General features: G+C 42.8%; 1 protein-coding gene across 2 annotated transcripts; it reads right to left on the bottom strand.

The window, feature by feature from the left end:
- On the bottom strand, positions 1-26,975 carry SULT4A1 (sulfotransferase family 4A member 1). Of its 2 annotated transcripts, XR_007203214.1 has the most exons (8): positions 26,717-26,975; positions 10,294-10,424; positions 8,818-8,898; positions 8,587-8,713; positions 6,470-6,564; positions 4,930-5,068; positions 3,232-3,361; positions 1,567-1,643 (listed from the first exon to the last, which is right to left on the bottom strand). XR_007203214.1 is itself a non-coding variant. In XM_048301858.1 (7 exons), the coding sequence occupies exons 1-7, from the start codon at positions 26,883-26,885 to the stop codon at positions 1,531-1,533; spliced, it is 855 nt and encodes a 284-aa protein (XP_048157815.1). In that variant the 5' UTR covers positions 26,886-26,974; the 3' UTR covers positions 1-1,530. The 2 variants fall into 2 exon arrangements, 1 of the variants encoding a protein (XP_048157815.1); XM_048301858.1 differs by lacking the exon at positions 3,232-3,361 and having other exon boundaries at positions 1-1,643; positions 26,717-26,974.
- Positions 26,976-27,719: the final 744 nt, after the last annotated feature.

Here is a 27,719-nt window from a genome sequence, read left to right as displayed (position 1 = left end):
CACAGAACACGTCTTTTATTCAGTAAGCAAGCAAGCACAGAAGTATAATGTGTAGTGCTTAATATTCATACAGTACTAAAAATATAAAAATAGAAATAAAATTTCACTGAAAGCATTTTCACTCACAAATATACAAGGAAAAGTGCTGTCAAGCCACATCATGCTACACCACTTGCCAGTGCTGAACTGACAGTTTTCCAACAGAACTGAAACACTAAAAACTAGTCCTTCCTCACAGTTTTTGGTGAGCCTGAACATTTGACTATCAAAAATGGGCCTCCTGCAGTTGAGAACCTAAAAAGCATAGATGTCATAATGGAACAATAAAATAATTTGGGAGAGTTCTGTAGTGATAGTAGCCTGCTTCAGGCTGTTTGTGTAGAGAGTAAAAAAAGAGAAGAGAAATAAACTTGAATCCTGATTATAATCCAGATCAGTCATGGCTAACAATTCCTGGAACTTAATGTGCATGGATATTTGTGCAATACTCCCACCTGCTGGCATATCCATCAACTCTCTTCCTCAGATGCTGCAGTTCCCTTTGCCTGCTTTACACTGGCACAGATCTTGCCCTTAGGTCTGGTGGAGTCCAGGAGAACAACCCATAAACAATGCTAAGTGCCCTCACCTTTTGGTGGGACTGGAGCTGATCCAGCACCTTAACTTCTCTGGCTGCCCCTAAAGGGAGAAGAACATCCACACAGCAAAGTGATACGGGCTGGAGACTGATTCCTCAGGAGAGTCCCCACACCAGATTCCTGGCTTTTAAGCCCCATTTTGAGGGAGTGACCTAGAGCTGAGGGCTTAAGAATCTTCTGTTTGCTGACCCTGGGCATGGAGCTGAACTGCCTCCATCAGGGGCTGTCTCCATAAAGGCATGGGTGGAATTTGGGATCAGGCTGAGAATCACAGCTGTAAATCAGAACAAGCCCTGTCTCACAGAGTGCGTCAGTGCACAGAACCTACTCAAATCACACAGATAAGGGTGTGCAGAACCTAATGTGAACCCCACTGGGATCAGTTCTTATTTTGGAATGGGATGTATTTATACTTGGTTATACCTGCTATAAAAATAAATGTGACGATTAACCCCTGAGATCATTCTAGCATACTGTTTTGGCCTGTTACTTGTTTCCCTCAGAAATAAATTTTTATTTGGTTTACGGATGTTTATTTAGGTTCTAGTGACAAGCTTTTATAAAACACATTAAATAATCAATGTGGGGCTGAAAAGGTGTACATTCTAGTTGCATATATGATACATACCTTATACGTATATAATACATTCCATAACAGCTGAATGTTCTAGTATTGTCTGGGAAGTTCTTGCATGGGGACAAAGGACTTAAATACTAGAAGATAAACAGCTGTTCAGGATCAAAGATAATTGCATCTGATAAGGTTTACTTGGATTGTTTTTCTTTCTTTAAATCTTATTACACATAATAGCTACAGTAGTTTGTCCAGCAGGTAATAAATGAATGCATAAAGCACTTCTAGCTATATCTGGATATCATATGCATGCATTTTTTATAAATAAAAATCGAATGTGAGGTCACATTTTCCCATCTTCTGTTTATAAACTAAATCAAATTTCTCATTCATTGAAACAGTGAAGATGTCTTTCCACAGCCCAACTCGTCCTGAAACACAGAAAAGAACACAAGTCAGAGAGTGCATGTAACAGGACACCAAATACCTACAGTCTAGTTGTACAGGGCACCAAGTATCAGCTGTGAGATTCTGATCAGTCTGGGCTTTCACTGAAAGCTTAATGAGACCTAAGGCTGTTCACTGTGTCACCCAAAACTCTGGAACAACCCTTGCAAAGCCTAAAATATGGACCGTACACCTCTTCAGCTGCACCAGCCCAGTGTTACACAGGAAGAATTCAGATTTGTATGAGACTTTACTCTGGCCTTAATCAGAAATGAACACAGATTTTGAGCTGGGTGTTCACTTAAAGGTGGATTTCTGCTTTCAGTGCAAACTATGGCTGTTTAATAATTCCAAGAGCTAACAACACATTCCAAAATTACGGTGTCTACAGCACCCACTTGTTAGAGAACTATCCAAAAGGTACATGGAATGTGGGGTATAAAACTGACTACTGAAGTGTAATATTTTCATTGCTAATTTCTATTCTTTTGTGTCTAGAGATAAGTCCAAGAGATGAACTTCCATTTCTCAACATGGGGAGATTTGTTTGTTAAATACGAGTTTCTATCTATGAAAGAGAACAAGAGCCGTGCACTCAACTTGTGCCACTGACATTTTAATTCTGAACACAAGGAATAGGAAGCTTTTGGGGGATGCAATATGGACACTGGACATATTCCTCATAGGAAGCATTCTATGGGACCCAATCAGTAACATAAGCTGGTGACCCTGCTGAACCTACCAGCCAAGAACAGCAGCCCCCTTAACAACTGTTTCAAAGCAGCCCAAAATGTATTTAACTCAAAGTCAGCCAGGGTTACTTATGGCTAAATAAGCCCCATGGAATAACTGGACTGGGAGGCCCAATTATCTTCTCATTTATGCTGGAGATAGAGACAAAATCCAGACTGAAAGGAGAATTGGGACTGTGCTACCAGAGTTCAATCATAACAGCAAGAACAAAGCTACATGCAGGGAGCTTAATTATGCATTTGATGCACAAGAATACCCATTTAATTCAATTACCATTGCTTTTATGCAGCAACTTTATAATTGAGACCAAAGACAAAACTGTCTGAAGCATCTACATATTACTTATTAACATGATGGTATAGCATGTGTGGCAAGGGACATTTTATGAAATCAGGGCTTTTCTGTAACTCCTGAAGGTATGAAAGTATCCTGGTTTCTTCTCAGGATCCAAAGACCAGAATAACCTGACATTGAAAATCCCATATATTGTTTTCACCAAATTTCTCATGTATTTTTTAAAAAATAAATTAAGAAAGTGATTACAATCATAAACATCTGATACTAACTGAAATTTTGCTCTGGCAACTACAACTGCAAAAAGTACAGCATGAAACACAGAACCCTGTATTTCCCATTCAATAATGATAATAAAATGTTTTCTTCCTCTGTAAAGAAAAGCCTTTTATTTCTGAGTCTCCCTAAAAACATGTATGGACAAATGACAAGTTTTACAAACGACATACATACACAGGGGATTATTTGTAACAATTGTTTTCTTTTTTACCATATGAATTGATAGCTTGTCAAAAAGTCACCCACCTGGTTTATGATTTGAATCATGCAACTGCGTAAATTATGATGTGATTAGAGTCAAATACAAGTAACATATCTAATCATTGTTCTGCTTTCACAGCAGTTCAGGGTTATCTTCAGAGTAAAGATCAATGTGCTAAAAGAAAAAAAAAATGAAGAACTAAAACAAAGCAAAATAATAAAGTAAATGTAACTAATGACAAATTAAAAATATTTGAAACAAATTACAATCAGCTGTCATGTCATTGCCACCATTCTTTGTCATAGAAACGAACAGAGAAGGAACAAAGCACTGCTAATGAAGCTACATTCTGGAGAAACAAAATATTGTAAAAGCCAAAGACAGCAAAGAAAAGAAATTCAAAATAAGGATATTTATACTGAAAAGCACACAGCGAACAAATGACAAAATATCACATTAAATGCTGTAGCTCCCTTCCTTCTATTACAACATGAAGGCTTCCTTTTGACATGTTTGTAGCCAGTAGAAATAAGAGGCTACGTGTGGGCCACCAAGGAGAACACAACCCCGCTATTTGTAAAGCCTTGTACCCACACAAGCACCTTATCCAAGGACTTTGGGATGTCCCAACCAAATGTGGGATAATTGAATAAATAACTAGCTGACACAGAACTAGTAGTCAAGAGGGTCTCATGATATCTGGTATTTTCATCAGAGATTTGAAAACAATTATAAGTATTACAGTTGGTATAACTTGCAGATCACATGAAGGCTGGCTGAAAATGGTAGTATGGAAAGGGCTGCTACACACAGATATCTAAGAGCAAAGTATTCCTCTCATAATCTCTGAAAAAGGGACAATAACCTGCAAACTGATTCCTCTGAGAGACTTTGTTGTTATGATAAACATGTGCTTCATGTATGATGCTGTATCATATAGTGCTAAGAGGACTATGGGTGGAAAACAAGGAAAAGTTCCAAATAAAACTGGATTAAATTAGTGTATGAAGTGATTTTATGTTTGGATAAGGCATATGTTGGGGTAACATAGGAACTGATCATCTTGACCTGGTTCTCTCATTTCTAAAAGTGCTGTAAAACAGCCCACAGAAAATAATTTGAGGGAGCCTAAGTTCACTCTTACACTTCTCAAAGACTACTGAAAGGACTTGATTTCTTGTCAAAGGACAGATGGATCAACAGATCAAATGGCACCTCCAGGTTCCTAGAGAAAGATCTCACCAGAATAAACATCTGGAAGATAAAGACATTTTAAACAGCTGAGGTAGGTAACGAAAATAAAAAGCTCATAAGGGAAGCTGTGGTTCCTTGTAATTTTACACATTAGAAATATCTGCTATTCTAGAAAATCTGATACACTTCAACCCAAGGGCTCAGGCCAGGATAAACTGTATGAGATGGTACGGGCTTTGGCATGCCAAAGGTCAGAAGGAGCAGTGCAGAGTTCTCAGCACGAAGAGCTGAATCCACTGAGGCAAGACAAAGACCCTCTGACAGAGTGGTCTGAAATTACACTGTTAATCTTGGATTCTTCCATCCTTTCCTGTCACTTCTACCTAACTTGATTTCAAAAGAGCCCAGCCCCCAAATTGCACCAACAGTCAGTTCCCTCCCATCCTTTACATGGCAATATTTTGCCAACATCTAACACATCCTAGAGGTCACTAATCTGCTTCTTGCAACTTCTCCAAGAAGAGTTTTGCTGTGGGATTTAAACATACCCCTGCCAACAGGAAGAGCCTCTGCATTACAGCACTGATCAATGAGTTGATGGCAGTGTTCCACCATGGATTCCAACTGTGCTTTGTCATAAGAAACTCCTAAGAACCTCACCAGCTGCTCAACCATTGTTGCTAGGTCCTGTAAGAGAGCATTTAAAACCCAGGTTATTTCACAATGTTTAAAATTACATTTTTAATGCGTTTAAATATTTCAAAGTAAGCTATATGCCAGGGAGTGTGAAAAACACAAGTGCAGAAGTTGCAGAAACACCACTGCCTTGAAGTTTTGCCACCTTCCAAATTGCTGAAAAGAAACACATTCCGAGCAATTAGAGTAAGACAGGTTCGCAGAGAACATGGCCATGATGTTCAGATGTTGGAACAGGGAACAGCTGAAAAGTAACTGTGATGCTTCCCACTTCAGAGAACACCCCACCCTTAACTGATCCCTTTGGAATACCAGTGCATTTCAGAGGATTTAAAAATTACTTTGATTTTCACCTTAGTCAAATAAGCAACTAAAACCATTAGGAGAGCCCTTCTTCCGCTGTCAGGTTCTGGGACTGCATTCGTGTGGATGGAAAGGAGCTGGTGAGGTGGCCTCTGAAAATAACCATTAATTTACATCTCCAGAAGTCCAAGGTTCCTCAGTATAAGTTGCAAGAACAAAATAGTAATATTTATCAGGAAGCAGAAGGATGCTGTGATGCCACCAGCTGGTGAGCACAGCTAGCAATACATTAATTATTCAAAACCCTGGGTTTGAAATAATTTCGACTAAACTTTACTAACTCTGATTGTATTACACCTTCTTTTAGAACCCCACTCCATCAGAAGGCTCAGTAAAGCTGGAATTATAATTTACCCAGATTTTTATTGAGTCTTGTCCTGATTTTGTCTTTTTAGAAAGAGGAGCTGGGTTTTTCCTATGTTTGCATTAGTTTTCCAGACAAATAAACATTTCGAAGTATTTTCATTAGCTCTCAAACATGCATTACTGCAATAAGAAATACGTACCATTTTCACCAGATTCCTGACTAAAGTGGATTTATTAGCCAGCATACAGTAAGGACCCAATAATTATATCCACCTACATGATCATACCCTCATTGTTTTCAAATTTGTTTCACGGAAAGCAGCAAGAACAACCAAATAATCATTATAAATGCCAAATGCATAGGAAAAAATATTGATTATATACTTTTTTTCCTCATTGGAACAGCACATACAGCAAGACTTTTTTTTTAAATGAATGTCCAAGGCTGAGTGTAGCAAGTACTGAACAGTTTCACATTGCTGCCTTCTCTGCAAGTAATTCAGTGCCTATGGATGCAGGCAGACTCCCCAGTAAATTACTATGTATATGAAAGCGCTTAAAGTCCATAGAAGCTACTGAATTTTTAAAGCCAGTGCTTTAAAAATGCTATCAGGCATTAGGGAGCCCAAATACGGACACAAAAATGTAATTTTGTGCTTCATGTATTTGAAAAACTAGGATGCTAAATGAGATTAAAGCATCATTTTGCTACATCTAACCTACCTTATGCATATCTTCATACTTGAGAAAAAGTACATTGGCATCCATGTGGTGTTCCCAAAACTCTTGCACGTGTTCAAACCACGAACCATATCCTACTACAAAGACATTATGATTGGCATGAGGAAAATGAACATTTCTGTTATTAAGCCATTATCAAAAAGGAAAAAAAAGAAAAAAAAATGAAATAACTGGAGCAGCTCATAGCCCCAGGAGAACAGTATCTCATTTTGACCCATGCGATGGAAGACCTAACCCTCCCCCCAAAACTTTACTTGTTTGTTTTCCACTTCTCTGATTAAGTCCACATTTGCACTGATCTCAGTCAATTTGTGTGTCTCTACCAGAGGTTCAGCCACTGGTACTTGTTACTTACAACCTCAAGAATCTCTTTTGTTGCCAATATTAGAAGACAACCCCATGAGAAATGCATTTTGCATATTTCTCTGTTACCAGTGACTAATACCCACAAAGTACTCACATAATCAAGGCAGAAGCTAAACAAATATGGTAAGAAGATTTCCAATTTTTTCCCAATATTTTTTTGGCAAATTTTATCTTTTCAGCAAAGCAGCTGTAGAAAATTTTTTGAAAAAAGCTTTTTAGGGTATTTTGAAGCCACCTTTTCTCTTTGAAAAAGAATTGTTTGATTCTGGTAACTGGAACACCAATGTGTTACCTTCATGAATCCATTTCTTAAGGGGTCTGTGGAATGAGAATAGCAAAAATGGAATCTTTCCTTTAAAAAAATTGAAAATTGGTCAGTTGATAAAAATTATTTTCCTACGAAACTGATCTCTTTGTCCACTGTACATGTTTGAGTTACCAGGATTCTGCTGTATTGCTTCCACGAGGTGCAAACATTCAGCTGAATGCTAAATTTACTGTATTATAAGGATCCCATTTGCACAATTACGGCCACAGAACATATGGGCTCTGGGAGGTTGTGATAAAGCCAGGTAGCTGCTACAAGATAAAGACACAAATAACTCTTGGGATACTTACATGGAAAAGAGCACCCAACCTTCATTCCATTCTCAGGGAATGCAAATGGAAAACTGAAGGTAGGCTGGAATGGGAGGAGAGCATTAATCCTGCTCAAGCTTGCAGGATAAGGAGCAGCAAAGGTTTTTAAGGCCTGTTAAATAACCTCCATTGGTAGGCTTTACCTTTTTCTTCCCTTTGGTATTACAGCTCCTTCAGTATCAGGTCCCCTAAATTCCAGGTTTGCTGCTCTGGATCTAGAGGAGATCCTGCTCTCAGAGCTCAAGGTACCTGGTGAATTCTTAGTGTCACATTAAGGTATCAGAGGAGATTTTGTAGAGAAATAAAAGGCAGTAGGAATTTTTTTCCTCTTCCTAAGCTAGAGAGTGTGGCAATCCCTTGGCAAAAAGCCCAGGGGCAGTCAGTTATGTGAGAACACGGGGCTTGCCCTCCCTATCAGCTGGTGCAGGGGAGCTACGCCAGGCACTGCAGCCTGAGTGGGAGCATGGTGGGTGTGTCATGAAGGAGCAGCTGGCTGAGCAGCTGGTGCGCTCCTGCAAAGCAGGTGATTGCATTCTCCTCACAGAGCTGCATTTTTCAGGCAGCAGCAGCCTGCAGCTGCCTTCTCACGGGGTCTCACTTGAGCTCCCTGGTACACTCCATGCAAACTAGAGAACTTTGTGTCAACGTGCAAGGGATGAACCTTGAGCTTTTGGCTGAAATTTAAATATTAAAGGAATTACCAGGAAAACAACCCCAAACCTGAGGACCAGAAACACTCTTGAGGAGTAACTGACAGTGAGGAATAACTGAAATCAAATGATGCTGGGAGTATTCACCACTTTTTATAAGGTATCTGGCAGCCTGCAAACTGAATTTTAGAAGAGCAGACTGGAGTTTTGCTCTGGTTCAGGTGGAAAACTGCTGAACCCATGGGCTCAAATACTGTAAGGCAAATATTTACAAAAAGCATGGCTCATAGTTTGCATGGACAAATCTAAATCCCCGCAGCACTATCTGCAGCAACCTCCTTGCTGTATATGCAAAACAAATGCACCTTTATCCAGTTCACTTCTGTACTTGCAGAAGGAATGCAGAGATGAAAATAAATGTGTGCAGAGAGAACAGCTCCTTACACTTGTCATTCATAAACCTTCTGCAGAACTCCTGAAACGTTCCTCTGTAGCTCATGGTCCTTAGGGAGCGGTGGAACTGGTAATAAGACACCACCAGGTCTTTGGGGTTGCGAGCCATGTATATTACCTGTGATGGGGGGAAAATCATCTTGTTGAAAGCTTTTTTCTCATCCCAAAGCACTCACACAACTGCTGCCAGTAGAGTTAGAACAAACACGAGCTCATTTTCACCTTTGAGTTGCCGTTGTGGAGGTCCGAAGGCAAAAACCGATAGGGCAGGTGGCTTTTGATGAGGCGAGGGGACGTCAGTTCCTAAAACAAAGCAGAGGGAATCGTTTCCTATTGAGCACTGCTTCAGGCACATCCTGAGCTGTCCTGAACTATCACCCTTGAAGCCCTTTACTACAGGGACTTCCATTCACAAATTCGCTTCCCGAATTAACAGGAGCTTGCAGGTAGAAATCAGGTCAGGGAGTTACCTCTAGTTTTTAAATATCAAAAGGTTGGATAATATTTTGGGGGTTTTATCATTTTGGATTTTTATCCCTTTTGTTTTCAAAGTACTTCCATTTGTAGGACCTTCTCAGAAAGAGAATATAACAGCCGAAGATTTTTAATATCAAACTAACTTTATCTGCAGTGATGCCTCCACTAAAAATCCTTAAAAAATATTAGAAGCTCTGAAAACACCACCCCCTTTTTCCAAATTTTACTCTCAGAATTATGCCCAAAGGTTTGTCTGAGTGTGTGAATGTCCTTCAAACAATATTTTTTCTGTAATTGGAGACAAAATTGTCTTACGACACAAATCATGGTCAGCTATTAAAAACTGAATAAATCCATACTGAATCAGGCTCCTAGCACATGGCATAGGGAAGAATGTGTAATCTCAAACTAAACCTCTTACTATTGCCACCACTTTTTTGCATCAGGGTAGCACTGAGGTCTTGCTGGATTAGGCATCACAGACGAAAATGAGCAATCTCTGACCTCTAAATACTCTCAGCCTAAAGTAGGCTGAGGCTGCAGTTGTCATTGACCACACACAGCTTAATTCTATCCCTGCCAGCCTTAGCTTGCTCAGTTCAAGCAGCACTGCAGCTGTTACAGGATGGCCCTGCACAGTTGGCCTAATAATTCCAAGATGTGCCTCTGTCAGAAGTGGTTGCAGCAAGGACAAGATCACACTTATGTGCCATGCAGCTGGACCTCAAGGGAGTCTTAAGAGCGTGGGATTTCATGCAGGATATTCCAAACTCCTCAAACTACACCCACAGAGTCTATAGAGAACCAGGATCTGTGGATCTGAAGATTGAGATGTGTAAATTTGGAGCAGTGGGAACACAGATCCATGGATATCTACATTTGTACTTCCTCTTTCACAAATTCAGGGAAGGAATCAAAGCAAATTTGCCTCATTTGGCCAGCTCCTGTTTACGTAAGCAAGAGAGGCCAGGAACCTTGATTCAGAAAACCCACTGCCAAGATATTTAGGACATGGAGAAACATTTAATGTACTAAACAGAATACAATAAAGCTTAAAAAAAGCAATTTAAAATAAGCCAATAACACTCCGAATCACTGCAACATTCTGAACAAGTCTGGCGATGAAAAGGAGAGGGACACAGGATGAAATGAAGTGATAAACATGGAAACAAGCAAAAAGATACCCAAATGCTGGAAGACTTTCTTTGCAATAAATTGTACCTTGATGATGTCCAGACCGGGCTGAGGGTACTCTAGGACTGGAAGTTGCTCATCTATATTCATTAGTCCAATCTCATCTGGATCAGCTCCCTGACTCACTAGATATACCACTTCCTGCAGCAAGCCTGTGCCTGCAGAAACCAAACAATGAAAGAGAACAGATTGTATTACAGCTCTTATCTAAACACAACCATACGAAGGGAGACCTAAACAGAGAAATAACAGCAACTTTTGTCCTCAGCAGTCTGCTGTGAGCTGAGTCTGTAACTACTGTTTTAACGTAGTATGTCAGCTCCCTTAGTTTTAAACACATGCAGATCTTTCATGCAAAAGACCTGAGATTTTTTAAATTCAATAACGATTTAAATATCTTTGCCCCCAAATTATTTAACCCATGAATTGCAAAGCATTTAACGAAAAGTTTTACCCCATAAATGTTACCTTGGCAAAACAGTACTATTTCCATTTTAGAAATTAAAAAACAACGCGAACAGAGGTCATTCAAGTTCTCGAAATGCATTAGTGGCTGTGCTGAGAGACCTTTATTCTAAATTGCAGGCAAGGCCCCTGTTATGCAATGATTTGAGAGTCTATTTATGCATCCAGGTTATGGAGTGGATAAAGCCCCGAGCACACCCATGCACACTGAGTCAGTCACAGGCTTTAGAGGCCCCAATTGCATTATCTCTCCCCACTCTAAGGACATTTACAAAGCAACCATTAGATGTGATGGCCAATGACTGCACTTTGGAAAATTAATAGGTACTTCAATTAGACCTTTGGACAGGGAAACTATTTCAAAGTGACTTTACCTTCAGGCAGGTAGGGAACTCTCAGAACAGGCAAATACAGAGATATTTGACAGAGGGTTATGAAGAGAAAAGCTCTTGGTGAGATGGAGGAGCAGAATGGGGAGAGATCCCAGCAAGCCAGGGGAGGGACCCCACAGTTCAGATGAAAAGTCCCAAGGGTGTGGGACGTCCTAAAAACTGCAAAATCCAGACCCATTATTTAAGAGTTGTGAGCAGTAAGGGAAATGAAACCAGGATTTATTCCCTATCTCGTGTTGTCTAAAGGAACAAGTAATGGTTCCAGAACTGGTTACAAAGGCCAAGCCTGTCCCAACATCCCAGTCCTTGGAAAGATGAACTGCAAACTCTGAGATCATGACCATTTGAACTTGAAAATAATTTGTGAGTTGCAAGTCATTGTAACAGTCTCTAGTTAATTCACATTAACTAACAGGTCTGTGTACACAAACAGGCACCTTTGCACCAATCCTGTATTTTGTCCCAACACAAAAAACCCCCTAGTGTTTCATTAATCTGATTATTGTTTAATCTGAGACAGAAACTGTTAAGTTTGGAGTAATGGTTGGAGTAAACACAGCCCAGACACAATGTGAAAGAACACACACCTCCAAGAATTGTTTTGGATAGCAAGCACTTCAAGATTGCTCTGTTCCCTTGCTGACTGGTGGGTAAATGTAAAAGGTGTGGGCCATGAAAAAAAAAGAAGACACATTTACATTCTCATCACCCACAGAGACAGCTGTCACACACTTAATACACACTTGCCCCTGAGGCTGTTCACTCTGCATTTTTAATTTTGAGCATATATTTTATGCATTAAAATTAACATTCATATAGTACTTTTATATCAGTTCTTGTGACTCTGAATGACCACAACCCTTGTTCTCATTAAATATTTATTCTGACAGGAAACACCCTGGTTCTCCATAAATTATTTCAGTATTTCCAATTCCACCTGCAAAAGAAATGCTATTACAGCAGCCCTGTTCTATGAAAGCAAAAGAAATAACTCTGTGGGGGATACACAATAAACTATTTTTTCATTGCTCAGCTGCTCTCTAGGCAAAAAGCTGCCATCTCTATTGTGCCTCTGAATATAGAAGGGCTGCAGGGTCGAGACAGAACCACCCTGACACTCCAGGAGAGCAGCACGTTCCCCACCAGATCACCATGAAGTCCACTGGAAAAGTGAAAAGTGAGGGCCAGGGAGCACAGCCCCCATGGCCTTACCTGGTTCTGCTCAGACCTGTGGCTATGCACCAGACTTGGCTTGATTGCCATCAGATCCATGGAGAACTGCAGAGGTGGGAAATGACATATATCCCACCCAAAGTGGGGGTTTTGGAAGCTCAAAGGTCTCCATTTAAATGTGTTTCCACCAAAACCAGTGACACATTGAAAGACAAATGCTGGGACTATCCAATATGCTGGAACTTCTCCTCCCTGCACCTGCAGCAGGATCACTGATCCCAATTTCCCTCACCCATGAACTCTGTGCTAGCTTTCTCTTTTGTCACTCTCTGTATGTCTTGGGGTGACTGTTAGCCTGACTTTTTTCCACATTAGCACTCAAGTTACTGTGCTTTGGAATTTCAGGGTCTTAACACAAATGGAAACTAGGGAATTAATTTTTGATGGAACAGCGATTTTTGTTTAACTCATCGCCCTTAATCAATTATTATTTACCATACACACACATTCCAAGAGCTCCAGGTAAAAAAATTATCATTTAAATGGTTTCCTGTTTAAAAGAACAAATTAAAGCATCAGAGGCTTATTTTTTTCAAAAGAAAAATATCTAAAAGCTTTTATGTATATGATTAGATATGTATGACCTCCTCACATCTCTACTAGGATTAAAACCAAGTCAAATTAAAGATATCAGAGCTGAATGTACTTTTGGGTTAGAAAAGATGACTTAACCTAGCAACAGGCAGCCCAAATTCCAGACCTGGCTGCTAGGGCAACATCTTCAACCCTGGGAACACTGGCTGGCTGGAAAACCAAATAAACTGGGCTACTGAACCTATCCACATGATGAGAAGCCCAAGTCTGGACTAGGACTAGGACTAGGAGAATTTGTTAAAATGCCACAGCATGATGGGATGTGAGTCTTCTGCTGCAGTCCCATCTGTGTGTAAAACATACAGAAATTTGCCATTTGACCCAGCTGATTTAGTGATCTCTCTGGATATTTGCAAGAACCATCTTTTTATGGATGGAAGGTAAATTCCTGAAACTGAGATTGATTATCAAAGGAGATTGTGTGAATAACGCCAGCAATCCCAGTCTATCACAAAACCTGGCCAGATCTAAATGTCACAGAAACTTTCTTAGTAAAAGGAAAATTATAGTACTTATTGGACAGAAGAAAAAGGTGAGGCAAGCTAAATAGAAAAAGAAAATAAGAGTATGCAGAGCTTCTCTCTGTACTCCCTAGTTTTCTGGCCCTGCTGAGGCAATGGATGCTGTGCACCTCCAGTATCTTCATTGTCTCCTCCTTGTGCTGCTGAACACCTGTACATGTACATGCACACCTCACTTGGGATGGTACAGAAGGATAACCACAAAAGGATAATCACTGAAAAACAGGATTAACTGCTAGCCTTCGGACATGAGGCATCAAATGACACATTAACAAGTTCCCTGCAATTCTCCCTTTCTTCTTCCATCTGCAGCATTTCATCCTGGAGGAAGACTGCTCACCCTGCTACCTCCAAGGTCATATTGCCAAAACAGACATGGAATTCATGAACACTTATCGAATTCCAGCTAAAATGGAGCCAGTCAGCATCCGAGGAACTCTGGTGCAATGTACCTAAGCAATCCTCTTCCTGACAAGCTCCTCTGCTGTCAGTAAAACGCCTCAGGAGAACACAGAGTGTTCCAGTTTATCACACAGTATCTGGAAAGAGAGGGGGTGGGAAACAGCTGTGAGAAGATACTGCCTTCCAGAATCAGCAGGTTTTTAGGAGACCTTTCTAAATGATCTGTGAACCTGTATTTCTAGCCTGCTGTCATTCCATAACAGCATGCAGGAAAGCAGCCCAGTCTCAGCAGCGGGAGAGTGTGCTGGTGGGGATGTGCTGTGCTTTCCTGTGCTACCTAATGGCGCACAGAAACCAGGACTCATTAAAAATCCCATCACACCCCAGCACTCCCTGAGACTGGGAACTCTTCCTTTGTGCCCTTGCCATGGCCAATGCCTCAGCAGCAAGAGCAAAGTCAGTCCAGGGCCACTCTGCCTCTGCTCTTCAGGAGCTGCTGCAGCAGTGAGACAGACACGACTTGGAAACACCGCGGCTACTCCTTCTGGCTTCTGCGCATTAGATGTCTTCCCATGTCAAATTTAGTCACTGTGGGAGGGAGAAATATTCTGTAGTGCAGATGCTCTCTGGCTTCTCTCAACACTTCCTGGCCACTGGCACTCCTGTGAAGTCACTGGATATCACAGATGTGTTCGAAGTGAAGCAGCAAATATAAAACCATAAGATTCTCAGTGGAATTTCACTTCTCTATGTGGTTTCTAAGGTAGTTTCTTTCAGTGTCTCCTTTCTTATCAGCTAAGATGGGACAAACCTGCAGCCCAAAGGCCTTTGGTATATTCCCTTTATTCGCCCCTTGTTTGGAAACCACATGGAAAATTAAAATAAAGAAATACTAATGCTACTAATCTAGCAATCCTAGTTAGCTGTACTTTATTTTATCTGCCAATGCTTGACCAAATTTTGGCTAACCCAATGCAACAGATCCATTATGACTCATAACTTTTTTATAGCATTGGTAGATACAAGTGCCCATTAAAAATGAGGGCTGCTAAAGCTGCCAGACTGGCCTGCAAGTGCTGTACAGCAGAGCCTCACACCGTTGCTCTAATTGCCTGCAAGCTCATTCCCCCTTGGCTAATTCCAGTGTAAATCTGCAGGACAGTATGACAGATTCATCTTCACCCTACAATACTGGAGGGAAAATTAGATTTTTCCATTAGAAGAAAAAACCATTTCCAAAACATTAAACATCTCCTCTTGAGGTCTGTATGTTAAAGTTCTCCTACATGTTTGAATTCCACCTGGCTTCAGAATAGAGGTTTTCATTAACAGCTAGGGTTTCAAAAATAAAAGTAATGTATATACCTTGGTGCCATATTTTCCAATTCTTCTGTTTTCCTAAATGAGACTGGGGATTCAGAATAAAGACTAAAATTGTGATGCTATATTGTCACACTATTTTTCTTGACTGACCAATTAAATATTTTTTAGAGGCCCCAATTTTCAGAAAGGACTGAATACTCATCCTGTAAGACTAAATGCCCCACAGTCAATAGTGATCTGTCATGGGAGTCTGTGGTACACAAGGAACCTGAATCCAGACCTACTGAAAGTAAAAGGCGACAACTTAAGTAAGACTGGATTAAAAATAAGTGTTAAATACACAATTTCCAGCAACATTCAGTAAGCACAGTCTTAGATTTTTAGACTTCCTAATCCATTTATTCTTCTGCTTGCAGCTACCAGCTTTTAAACCAAAACCAACAGGCTAAATTCTGGAGACATGGGTCCATTAATTCTGAGTTGTGTTTTGTTTTGCCAGAGGCTATAAACAGCACACTGTGAAAACCCTATTCTATTTAGGAGGAAAACCTACCTTCTGTTTGGTAAAAATGCTGCCACTGAACTGTTTACACACATGTATTATCCACAGAATTATTGCCATTATGTCCAATACAGTATCCTAAAGCACTGCTTTAATGAACTGGTTACAAAGCAGGGCTATTTTTGGCTAATGCATTAGTACTATTTTTTTAAAAAGCGGCCTGAGTCGTGATTCTCCCTTACATTAGCACACTAAGTACTCAATAAAGGGCAGGATGGGAAGTGCACATCCACCACAGAGCATCTGAGACCTGGCACTGACAGCTGGGGCAGCCCCACTCCCGCAGAGCGAGGCAGGTGACCACTATTGTCCACACCAAACACCAGCCTGGAGACAAACACCTCCTTTGGATCCTAAAACTGGAGCAACACTAGTAAATAAAACACACCAGGTCCCGTTCTCTGGGAGATTTGTGGCACAGCCAAACCCAAACCCACAGGGAATGATTCCCCAAAGAAGAGAGATTCATCCATCTCTTCCTGGGATCAGCACTGGCTCCAGCTGTCTCCCACACCATGCTGGGAGCACACTGGAAGAGCACAGAGATGTCGGGGAATGTGCAAGCAAGGAAACAGCAGGGATGAGAGCCTGCCAGAGCTTCTGCCTAGTGTACTAGTTAGCTAGTGTAGCCCTGGTGAAGCAGATAACCAGATTTTCTATGTTTCCTACTTTAGACTTTATAAAACCACAAGAATAGCTCAAGTCACATACCCTCCATAAAAGCCATGGCTACCCCAGCCTGTACCAGCTGGCAGAGGTCTCTTGCTGAGGACAGCTGGGGAAAAAAGTCTTTCTTTTCTATCCTTGTTAATAATCCACAGCATCCTCACATGCTCTGCAGCAAAGGCTGGGTAAGAAGCATCCTAACAGCTCTAAGAACTGAGTCAGGTCCACAGATCTCCTGTTAAAAACAACAGGCCACAAGTTTGCCTTCATATGCCTTCTGGTTGAAGAGTCATGATTTGTGTCTTCAAGCTTGTCCTGACATCCATGATTTCCTCATATCCAGGTGTCCTGGATTTTGTCACAGGTCTGTCACAGACAGCTGCTACTGGTTGGTTACAGACCTCTCTTGGTATCAGATATTCAAAGGGAAAAGTATTTTACTCTTCTCTTGAAGCTTTAGCTGGGCTGTCCACATCTGTGGATGCTCATAATTTCTGCACCAGGTGTCATCACTAACGGAGTAACATCACACAGGCTACTCCAATCCACTTAAAATTAGATTGGCCAAATTAGCAGAAGGAGTTTCTACTTTTGGCATCAACTCATGTAGCAAACTTTGCCTGGGACAAACCAGAATGCATCCACCCAAAATACTCTGCAGGTTGTTTTTCTACCAGGAATGACAAACAGCAGGCTAAGGACACCAACAGTCCTGCACTAGCACAGGCACCTTTAAAAGAGGACACCCTCACAACCCAGCTCAGGCACCGCGGCTTTCACGACAACAGAGCAATGCGCCGGGTTGTGCAGCCATAACAAAGGCTTGGCCAGCAGGACAGGAACTCGCAGGGGAAGAGATCTCTTACTGGCTAATACATGCTACAGGGCAGGTTTTGTCTCAAGCATCTCAAAATTTCCTGGCAAACTGTCCCCGTGTAAACCAGCAGCGGTACCTCCCCACAGTGATGGGCAAAAGCGCATCAGCAAAGTTTCAAATCTCACCTCCACTCTGGAGCATAGAAAAGACGCCCTTAAGCCAGTCTTACCTCAATTGTATCCTGCCCTCCTGCATCCTCTGGCAGTCCCATTCCCCCATTTTTGAGAGCCCATAGAAAAAAGCATCCCTAAATTACATAACACGTTACCCCAGCAGGAGCTCACAATCTCCAGCTGAAAGTCTTCCCACTGTTTCTAATTTCCCTTCATTTTCACACACTGTACCAAGGACAACAATGCAGCAAAGAACTTTGCTGTAATGACAAGCCACTGGGTTTTGCAATCGTGCTCAAGGACTTCATTACATTGAAGGGAACTTCATAGTTACCCTTAGCATCACTGATTTCTAGGACAACTCTATCACTCTGTGCTCTGCTCTACAGTCATAAAATGGTCTGTGGATAAATGCAGAGCTTCACATCAAGCTCTGCTGACTGAGATAGGATCAGAAATCAGGAAACAACAGGGAATATCTATTAGACACTTGTGTTGAGGTACATCTCATACCCTTTGCCATGAACATACTCCTCTCCCCATATAATAATGCCAGAAGATGTCTGTCACTACTCAAAATGCAATTCTCTGCCTCAGTTTCAACCCCTTCCAGGAAAATTGTTAGGCAAAACCTGCCTACACATTAATGTGCATTTGCACGTATTAGGTGGTCAAATTTCAAGAGTGCAGCATACCAATAATATAAAATGAAACAGCTGCAGGTACAGGTTATACAACAAATAAAAAAGGCAGCACATTTGTTTCCAAATTTCCAGAAACACTGTTTGCCCTCTACACAACCTGTCCAGTCAGCTACTGCTTGTCTAAGGTCAGGGAGTAAAGCATTTCACCCCACACAGAATCCCACTTAAATTATAGCTGCACTAAGCAAAAACCATTCTTCTCAAGGTACCTATGTCCCCCCTCATTTAGCACGCAGTCATTCCCCCTGTCTGCTGGGCTGCTGCTTTAAGCCAGCTACAGCCAATTCCATTGCTGCTCTTCAGAATCAGAAATGGAATGAGATCTGATTGGGAGTATAAAAGGGGATCAGCCAATCGATATCACCATGCCCAAAGATTTTAGCTTTTTATACATTTTTTTATATATTTCTAGCTTTGTGGACTGTTAATACATGGTTGTATACCTCCTGGTATTTTTCCCACCCTTTCTCTTAGATTTTAGAATAAGCTAATCTTCTATCACATTCCTGAAATACTGTTTAGTCTTGTTTTCAAGAAGAGAACCTACAAGGACATTTTGTTTTCCAACCAGAATCTGAGAAGACACAACAAGAAATGGGGCAAAGAAGCCCCTGCACCAACTCAGGGCAGAACCTGGGGGAAAATTACTGAACTAGCTGCTCTTCTAACTGGACAATATTTGCTAGATATGACCATTTGTGAAACTTATAAAAATTGTGGAAATCTGATGTTGGGTGTGCCCAGTACCATGGGGGCACCTGGAAGCTTCCAATAAAGACCTGCTCTTTATCTTACCATTTTAATACTGTCGTAAGGGTTTTTCCCCTTGATATCAGGCAACAGGTTACAGTATTGCAGCAAAATGAAGAGAACACACTTTTTCTGACAGAAAGCACAGGTGATCCCATAGAAGCACTGACATCCATCATTACTAATGTGCACTTCAGCTCTTCATGTAGAGAGCAATCCAGCTTCAGCAATGCCTATGGCTGTTCTGTGCTACTTTGGCAACCCTGACCAGCAGTAAACAGGCTTGTAACTGCGTGGTTAATCTGTGTTTCTGATTGCCTTGCATCAACAGCCATGGGGTGGCAGCAGGGCCGGGGCAGTGACTGTCCCCTGTGCTGGGCACTGCTGGGGCCACACCTCAGATCCTGGGGCAGCTCTGGGCCCCTCCGGACAAGAAAGACATTGAGGGGCTGGAGCGTGTCCAGAGAAGGGAACTGAGCTGGGGAAGGGGCTGGAGCAGCGGGAGGGGCTGAGGGAGCTGGGAAAGGGGCTCAGCCTGGAGAAAAGGAGGCTCAGGGGGGACCTTCTGGCTCTGCACAACTCCCTGACAGGAGGGGACAGCCAGGGGGGATCGGGCTCTTCTGCCACGGCTCAAGAAAAAGGACAAGAGGAAATGTTTAATTCAATTTCAGACCTGCAATTTTCTAATTTCTCTACAAAAATATATATGGTAGGTGACATATGCTTGTCCATGGGAACTGCTCTTCATGATATATGAAAAATTCTGGTAGAGAAGAAATGCATCTAGTGGAAAACATAGACAAAAAGGTTATATGGCTTATTCCATGTCACACAATCTGCAGCCACAAAGTCACACTGCATGCCCAGGGTACATAAGCTTGCATCACTTGCAGCCTTTTTGGGACAATACAGGGGGTAGTTCCTTCCCCTCAGCACAGGGCGTATGAGTCCCTAATGTACTGAACAAGAGAAAAGTCTTCATTTAATAAGACTGCATAATAAGAATAAAAAATGAAGCATTTTGCTTCCTTTCTTTAATAACTTCACTGTGACAAATGAACAATTAACATGAAATGAGAACAACTGGCTGGTGGGTTTGGCTGATCTACATCATTTTCTAATTGTTTAGTCTTTGAGGTCACTATCATTTAATACAGTCAATAATGATTTCACATATTCAGAATACACTTTTTAACCTGGGTAAAGCCTTTTTGCTTATTTTTTTCCTATGCCTGTTTACAAAAAAAAAAAAAGCAAGTTGAGTTTTGCATTACTTCACAGCAGGGAAGCAATTATGCTACATTTGCAAAAGACCCAGGAAAACCTATTCGATAACTGGAGAATTCTTCCTCTTCTGAACTGTTTGTTCTGCCTCTAGTAACATCTCTTCACTGGTTTGATAAAAGGGTCATGAGAGAAACACTGCTATATGGATAATAAAAGTAGTTTCCCTTAACTGCAGATTTTTTTCTCCGCTTTTATTTCAAGTTTGAGGCACACAAAGACCTATTTAATTCTACTCACATTGAAATCAAGTCAAATGCATCATTGGCAAACTTAACATTGTCTTCAATTACTTATGTTTTGATAATTTTATTTATAATTTCTTTGCCTAGCAGCATTTAAGATTGAGTCAATACCTGAAGGTACTTTGAGCTTTATATAATTAAAAAGATACACCCATTTCAGAAGGACTTTCAAAGCACAGGAACCCAGTGGCTCTAACCCCCAGAAATACTAATCTGCAGAAGTTACTTTCTGCACCTGAATGGTCCTCAATGGGGTGAATTTAAGCCATGGAGTATTTACTCTTCTCAGTGGTGGAAGGAACATGATTCAGTCATCAAAAGCACGAAATCAGATTCAAATATAGACCCTGTCCATCAGTCCCGAAAGAGACAGCTCACAAAGCTTATCTCTATCACACAATGCAGTTTGCTGTTCCCTTCCTGTTTGAGTAAGAATTCCATTCATTCTGGCCAGCTGGTATGGGAATTGATGCACATTCATCTGCCATTAAAACAGAACAATATCTGAGCTTCATACATTGCTTAAAGAGACCAAATAACTGTGATGTTACTGTCAAAGAGAAAAAGTTACAAGCTATATTCTGATTTTAAAGGTATCAACTCATTCATCCAGATTCATGACACTGACAGAGGTTTCCCATCATTTGGTGTCACAGGGCATAATATTGCTTCAAAAACCAGAGGTGAAAGGAAAAGAATCCCAAATGTATTCTGTGTAAAAATGCCTTGATTTTTAAGCCAGCCTCATGATTTCTCGAGGCATGCCTCTGGGCCAGTAATATTTGCATTAATTCTTTCAATGAAGATGGTTTAAGCCCAAGGCAACAAAATTCTACAGAGGTTATAGCACTATAAATCCAGCATAGCAGAATCTGGCTCTTTTGCAACTGCAAAGTTGTGGTTATAAAATAATAGCAAAAAAACTGCTGGGAGAAGTTCCATAGGAGAACACTGGAAATTGAGGCAAGTCAACTAATTTAACACACATAGATGCTTGTGTCCCCTGAGGAGCCTTTGCCACAAAGTCCACTCAGACCTGCCATTAGCAGGGAAACCTCTGCAATTCACCGCAGCTGCCACACGTCCCTCTGACAGCTCCCAGCCGAATCTCCCACAGCTCAGGAACATCCTTGGGCAACCTTTCAGCCTGATTCTCCTCTCAGTTATGACTGTGCAAATCAGGACTGACTGTCAGCAGTGTTCGACCTGTGCACGTCTGGGTACCTGCAGCCACCTGAACTCAGTCAAGCAATAATACTCTGTATATTGAATAATAAGACTGTTACTGGGAAGTACAGTAATACCAATCTCACCTGTAAATATCACCCCACTGCCAAGAGATTTTTATAGTCCGTGGAAAACAGGAAAGGCAGGATTGCACAAGAAAAACAAAGCGAGATTTTGGCATACTCACTTGGTACATTTTCTTTATAATTCATTTCTTTACTCAAAATTTTGCCAACCTGATTTTATAACACAGTCCCACAGACAGCCAAGGCTGATTGGAAGGGGAAGAAACAAGAAGCCAGGGATAAGAAATCCTTAAACCAACTTCATACTTCAACCAAAGAAAAAAGTATGTATGCCTACATCAAGGTTCAAGCCTCTCTTTGCCTTAAGTGTAGTAACTTTGGAGTGCCAAGAATATTTTAGATGTCGATGAGCTGAAGTCTATTACTTTAACTGGGCAGTCAGGCAAATATGAAAACTGCTGTTTATATTGTACCCTCTGTTTCTCATTCACAGTTTAACAGCTGTCCCTGTCATAGCTGTAATGGCCAATGCATCAAACAGCTCCTTCCTCACACAGAAGAAAACCCCAGGGCACACAGAGACCCTGCATGGGAAGAACATAACAGGGATCATGGGATGAGGGAAATGGACCATGGAAGAATGCAGAGAGATTGTAAGAGACAGGAAGGACAGAGCTCCTCCATCGGCCAGGACTGGTGTCCCAGCAAGAGATAGTGCTGGATTCAGGAGTGGTAGAAATAGGAGGATAAATGAGGTGTGCACACAGTGGGAGAGGCACACAGAACAGGAGGAGAACAGAGAACCCCCAGTATATGCAATGCCATGACCTGCACACACGGAACCTCTCAAACAAATAATGAAATGGACAACCCAAGCTGACTCACCCTGGTTCATTTCACGTAACACCAGAGGTGAGTGTGAAAGAATTCCAAAGAGGAGAGTAAATATACACACATGAAAGCTGTCCTTGGACTGACCCACATACTCACTGCTGGCACTTCATTAAGGCAAAGGTCTAGAGCCAACATATTGCCTAACAGCCAAATGGTAGTTACAAAAATCCAGTGCTACAAGAGAAATTGAGAATCTATTAAAAACCACCTCCAGACAGGTAAGGCCATAGGCAACACTTGCTCTTTTGAACCTTTGTCTGGCACCAAATGCAAGTTCTCATGAAGTGGCTGGACTTGAAGCTGATATTTGCTCAACAATTGACATTTTTCAACACAGAACTGCAAAAAATTATTTGGCAAAATAATCACCATGGGAGAGAGAGCTTCATTATTAATGTAAATAGCTCAGTTTCTCAAATTACCAGTTTTGCAAAAGGCATGAACTTGTGGGCTTTGACCCAAGAATGCAAAGTACACATTCATTTAGAACACACACAAGACGGTATTAAGGGAGCTGCTGTGCACCTCTTCTGAGTAAGCACATGGACAGATCACATTCAGTCAGGATGACACCATAAGACACAATAAAACACTGAGTGAACCTGAACTAAACACTACACTTCAGGGACCAATTTAATTCCACCAAAATCACTGATGTTAGCAAACAGCTAATCTAGCTCTTAGCACGGTGACTGGGGGAATACCATGAAAAAATTTGCTTCTCTATTAATTTTATAGCTTAAGTTCATAGATGAGATTTTTAATTTTCAAGTAAGGTACAGAAAGTCCACAGGATGAGAGGCTGCAATGCAAGTTGTGACAGAGACAGTGCTGCCTATAATCTGTGCATCTGTATCTTATTTGTGGTGTGAGCTCCACGGCATTCTGGTTTACATTTCCTCCTGCAAATCTGTACGTCCCACTCAGCCTGCCCACTCTACACTACAGAGTTATGTGAAAGCTGGAACTTTTGACTTCACTTCTTCAAGAGCAGTAGCACACCTGATTTTAAATTATGCATCACGGCAAGAAAGGTTTTCTATAATTACAGTAGCACTGGATGTAAAAACATAGACACATTCATGTATCTAAGTGAGTCTCTGGGTTTTAGGCGTAAGTTTCTCATAGTCCAGAAGCTCCCAAAAGCTGTTATCATTGATTGGGCACAGGTGTTAAGAATAATTAAAGATATAAGGGATATCATTATTCAGCCATCCATCAGTGGAAATCACATTAAAGCAGAGTCACTTTCCATTAGGCTTATTACATTACTCCCAGTAAGGCCACTGGTACATTTGATTTTCTATCATTATTGGAACAGCTTCTTCCTGGGTCACTCCCAATTTACCAATAACTGTAACTATTTCCAAGCACCACCTGCATTTCACCTGTTTGGAGCTGCATTGTGTATTCCTGCAGTGTACAGTGTCTTCCAAATGGCTTCCAGACCACTTCACCAGTCCCTGGGACAGCTGAAGCAGTCCTGGCCCTATAAGCCACTTGTGGATTGTCTTTGCCAGATAAGCCACCATATGGTCAACAGCTACTGCTGGAGCCTTCTGCTCATAGCCACAGGCTCTGGCCTCTCACACATCCAGCACACAGACTCTTTTGGGTATTTTTCACAGTTTGAGCAGATGGAGAGCTGCTGCTACACTGAACAAAGCTGATTTCTTTAGGAACAAGAACAAAGTTTTCCATTGGACCTATTCGACATTGGTGTGTTTTTCTTTCTTGAAGTATTGTTCAAACAGCGTTTATGCACAGAAACTAGATAAGTGGTCCCAGCCATGTTCTACCTGTAAATATTACCAGAATAAGCCAAAGCATTTCACCCCAAATAATTACATTTTGTGCATGAAATCTGTTTTGTGAACCCACATTTATTCATTTCAGCAACACCATGAAAATTCTGATTAGATCCAGTAAAGAGAAAAATCTGTGTCAACCTATTGAGAGGCAGAAAGATGAAGTTTTAGTTAGGGTAAAGGGGTTCTGGATTTAATTCCTGGCTTTGCTGTAGACTTTCTGCATGACCCTGGCTAAGTCAGTGGGAACCATCCTAGGGAAGCCAAATTTCTGCTGTCCCTAGCCAACAGACCCTCTGAAGCCCTAAATAAGCTGTAAGCCACAGGGCAGCAGCTGACAAAAGAAGCATCCAAGGGTATTGGTAGACTTTGGGCTACAAAAAGGTGGAGCCCAAAGATGTTATTATTGTCTAGAGCCTATTCCCTCAACAAGGACATCAGATTACTCACCACCCAAGCATTCTCTTTCCTGGCAAATGAAATCCTATTTTGATCTCAAGGCTGCTCCTGTAGCTTGTCAATACTGCACCTTCAGTTTTGGTGCCCCAGTTCTCACCCATCTTTTCCTTCTCCCAGTGACCATCAGTAAATCCTCTTGTAGCATGTTTTGTAAGCGGGCAGTTCCCTGTCACTGGGGCCCCAAAAGATCCAATATTATGTTGCTACATGCACAAAACAGCAAATTAAATATGATTATGCAAGCTGGCTTTCCACAGCCACCTGTCTAGCCATCAAAACTAAGCTACTGCCAGCTATTAATGATACTGTGGCTGGCTGAGATTGGCTGAGGATGTTTAACAAGATGCCACTAGGAAACTGGGGTGCAATTCTAACATAGGAACATTGTAGCCACAGATTCTCAAAACAGGAATCTTAAACCACAAAGAATTTAATAATATTGGTACTGCATGCTATAAATCTTGAAAAAGACAGTCTAAAAGGACTATTAAAATGTAGCTGTCTACTCGTAATCCTAGTATTTTGGGGGCCATCCATCTACATACTTTCCCTTATCTATTGTGTTATCTATCAAGCCCTTGCCAGTCTTTAGGAGCACAGTAAGTAATAAAATATATATAAAAAATGTAGAGACAAATGCTTGAAACTGCTTGAGAAATTATAAAAACACAATAGATGCTACACTGTAGAAATGTGCATGCTTGAAGCAGCACACCAAGAAGTTGAAGAGCATTAGCCATTCAGACAACAAACAATGAAGAAAGTCAGAAGCCCACAATACTGAAACATTGTTTTACAAGGGCATTTACAGAGCTGACATCTGTTATCTCCAACGGACTTTGGATTTCCTAGAAAGAGATCATCTTATTGTCAGGAAAAAAGTCACTCAAGAATGCACTTACAAAAGACTTTATCTGATTTTATCAGGTGGGGTACAAAGCACCCATACTGTCTGTCTCTTTGCAGGCAGCACTACATCCATGATAATTCTCTTTAATTATTTTTGCTTGGAAATGGAGAGGATGAAAAATCAGGAAATATGGCATTACAAGCAGACACCCAAACAGTATACAGCAACCAAAGGATGCATTTAGTGGACACAACATGCACTTGTACTGTAAACAGGAGGCCTTTCTGGTGTATCAGACAGTGCAGCAAGAATGCACTTGGAGCACATGTTCTCCCAGAACGATCTGGGCAGCCGCCTCGGGAGTGCAGCACAGAGAGAACGCTGTGGAGCAGACACCGAACCTGTGCACTACAGCAGACATTCGCATTTAAGGCACAGACCTTCCCCGTTCGACATCTTTGCTGAGCGAGATTTCCCCTGCTCGGAGCAGCATCGTCATCCTCCAGCGCTTCAGGACCACCCAGGCGGGCTCACCGGGGCAGCGCTGGGCGCCGGCGTCTACCCACCCTCCGTGGGTCCCCCACAGGGCCTCCGAAGCCCCTCCGTGCCCGGGACAGGCTCTTAACTCTGCAGAGCTGCGGGGGCTGCCGGGCCCAGAGCAGCATCCCCGGCCCCATGGCACCATCCCCGGACATAGGGCACCATCCCTGGACACAGGGCACCATCCCCGGACACAGGGCACCATCCCCGGACCCAGAGTACCATCCCCAGACACAGGGCACCATCCCCGGACACAGGGCACTATCCTTGGACAGAGGGTACCATCCCCGGACACAGGGTACCATCCTTGGACACAGGGCACCATCCCCGGGCACACCCGCGGTGCCGAACAGGCTCAGGCCTCGCCCCCACATCCCGCGGGGGCCTCCGGGGCACCTCCAGCCCCCGCTCCTGGCCCCGGCTGCCCTGCGAGCCGGGAGAGGAGGAGGACGAGGAGGAGGAGGAGGAGGAGCCGCCCCACCACCCACGGCAGCCCCGGCCCGCCGCCCGCCTACCTGATTTGGGATAGGTGACGATCCAGACGTCGCTGTCCCTCACCGGGAAATTGGCGATCTCCTCCATCTTCCCGCGGCAGAAGGGCGGCAGCCGCACCCCATTGTACTCGAAGTACTTGCTCTCGAACTCGCAGGGCGTGCTGGGGGTCTCGGCCTCGCTCTCCGCCATCCTCTTCCCTGCGGGCCGCGGGGGAGGCCGAGGTGCGCGGGCCGCGGGCGCTCCGGCGGCGGGGAGGGAGGGAGGGATGGAGGTGGGGAGGGAGGAAGGGAAGGGGAGGGAAGGGGCGGGCGAGCGGCGGGCGCGGCAGCCCCGGCCCCCGGCACAGCCCCGCGCACGGCGGGCGGGGGCTCCGCGCACGGTGATGTCATTGCGGGGCAGCCGCAGCCGCGGCCGGGCCGGCAGGGAGGGGAGGGATGCAGGGATGCAGGGAGGGATGGATGCACGGATGGATGGATGCAGAAATGGATGGATGCAGGATGGATGCAGGGATGGATGCAGGGATGCAGGAAGGGATGGATGGATGGATGGATGGATGGTTGGATGCAGGGATGGATGGATGGATGCAGGGATGGATGCAAGGATGCAGGGATGGATGCATGGATGGATGGATGCAGAGATGGATGGATGCAGAGATGGATGGATGCAGGGATGGATGCAGGGATGCAGGGAGGGATGGATGGATGGATGGATGGATGGATGGATGGATGCAGGGATGGATGGATGCAGGGATGGATGGATGCAGGGATGAATGTAGGGATGCGGGGGGGACGGATGGATGGATGGATGGATGGACGGATGGATGGATGGACGGACGGACGGACGGATGGATGGATGGATGCCCGCCCTGCCGGCCTCACCAGCCCCACAGCGCCTCTCCTCCCCGCTCTTCTCCGGATGCGGTCGCGGCAGAGGCAGCGGGGGAGGAGGGAGGACCTGCCGCCATCCCCGTTTCCACGCAGCCCGCGGCGGTGCGGGCGCTGTGGCGGTGCCAAGGCCTCGGAG

Source organism: Corvus hawaiiensis, chromosome 4 (genome assembly GCF_020740725.1).
Source record: "Corvus hawaiiensis isolate bCorHaw1 chromosome 4, bCorHaw1.pri.cur, whole genome shotgun sequence".
In the NCBI taxonomy this organism is placed as follows: domain Eukaryota; kingdom Metazoa; phylum Chordata; class Aves; order Passeriformes; family Corvidae; genus Corvus; species Corvus hawaiiensis.
The sequence above is the reverse complement of the archived record's forward strand: the minus strand, read 5'-3'. Positions and strand labels throughout refer to the sequence as shown.

Bases quoted from the DNA above. Each gene is read 5' to 3' on its own strand.
- SULT4A1 (XM_048301858.1), bottom strand. From the start codon at position 26,885: ATGGCGGAGAGCGAGGCCGAGACCCCCAGCACGCCCTGCGAGTTCGAG. The intron at 10,425-26,716 runs GTAGGCGGGCGG...TGGTTTCTGCAG, and splicing joins CGTCACCTATCCCAAATCAG to GCACAGGCTTGCTGCAGGAA. The intron at 6,565-8,586 runs GTAAGGAGCTGT...ATGTCTTTGTAG, and splicing joins AAGGTTTATGAATGACAAGT to TAGGATATGGTTCGTGGTTT.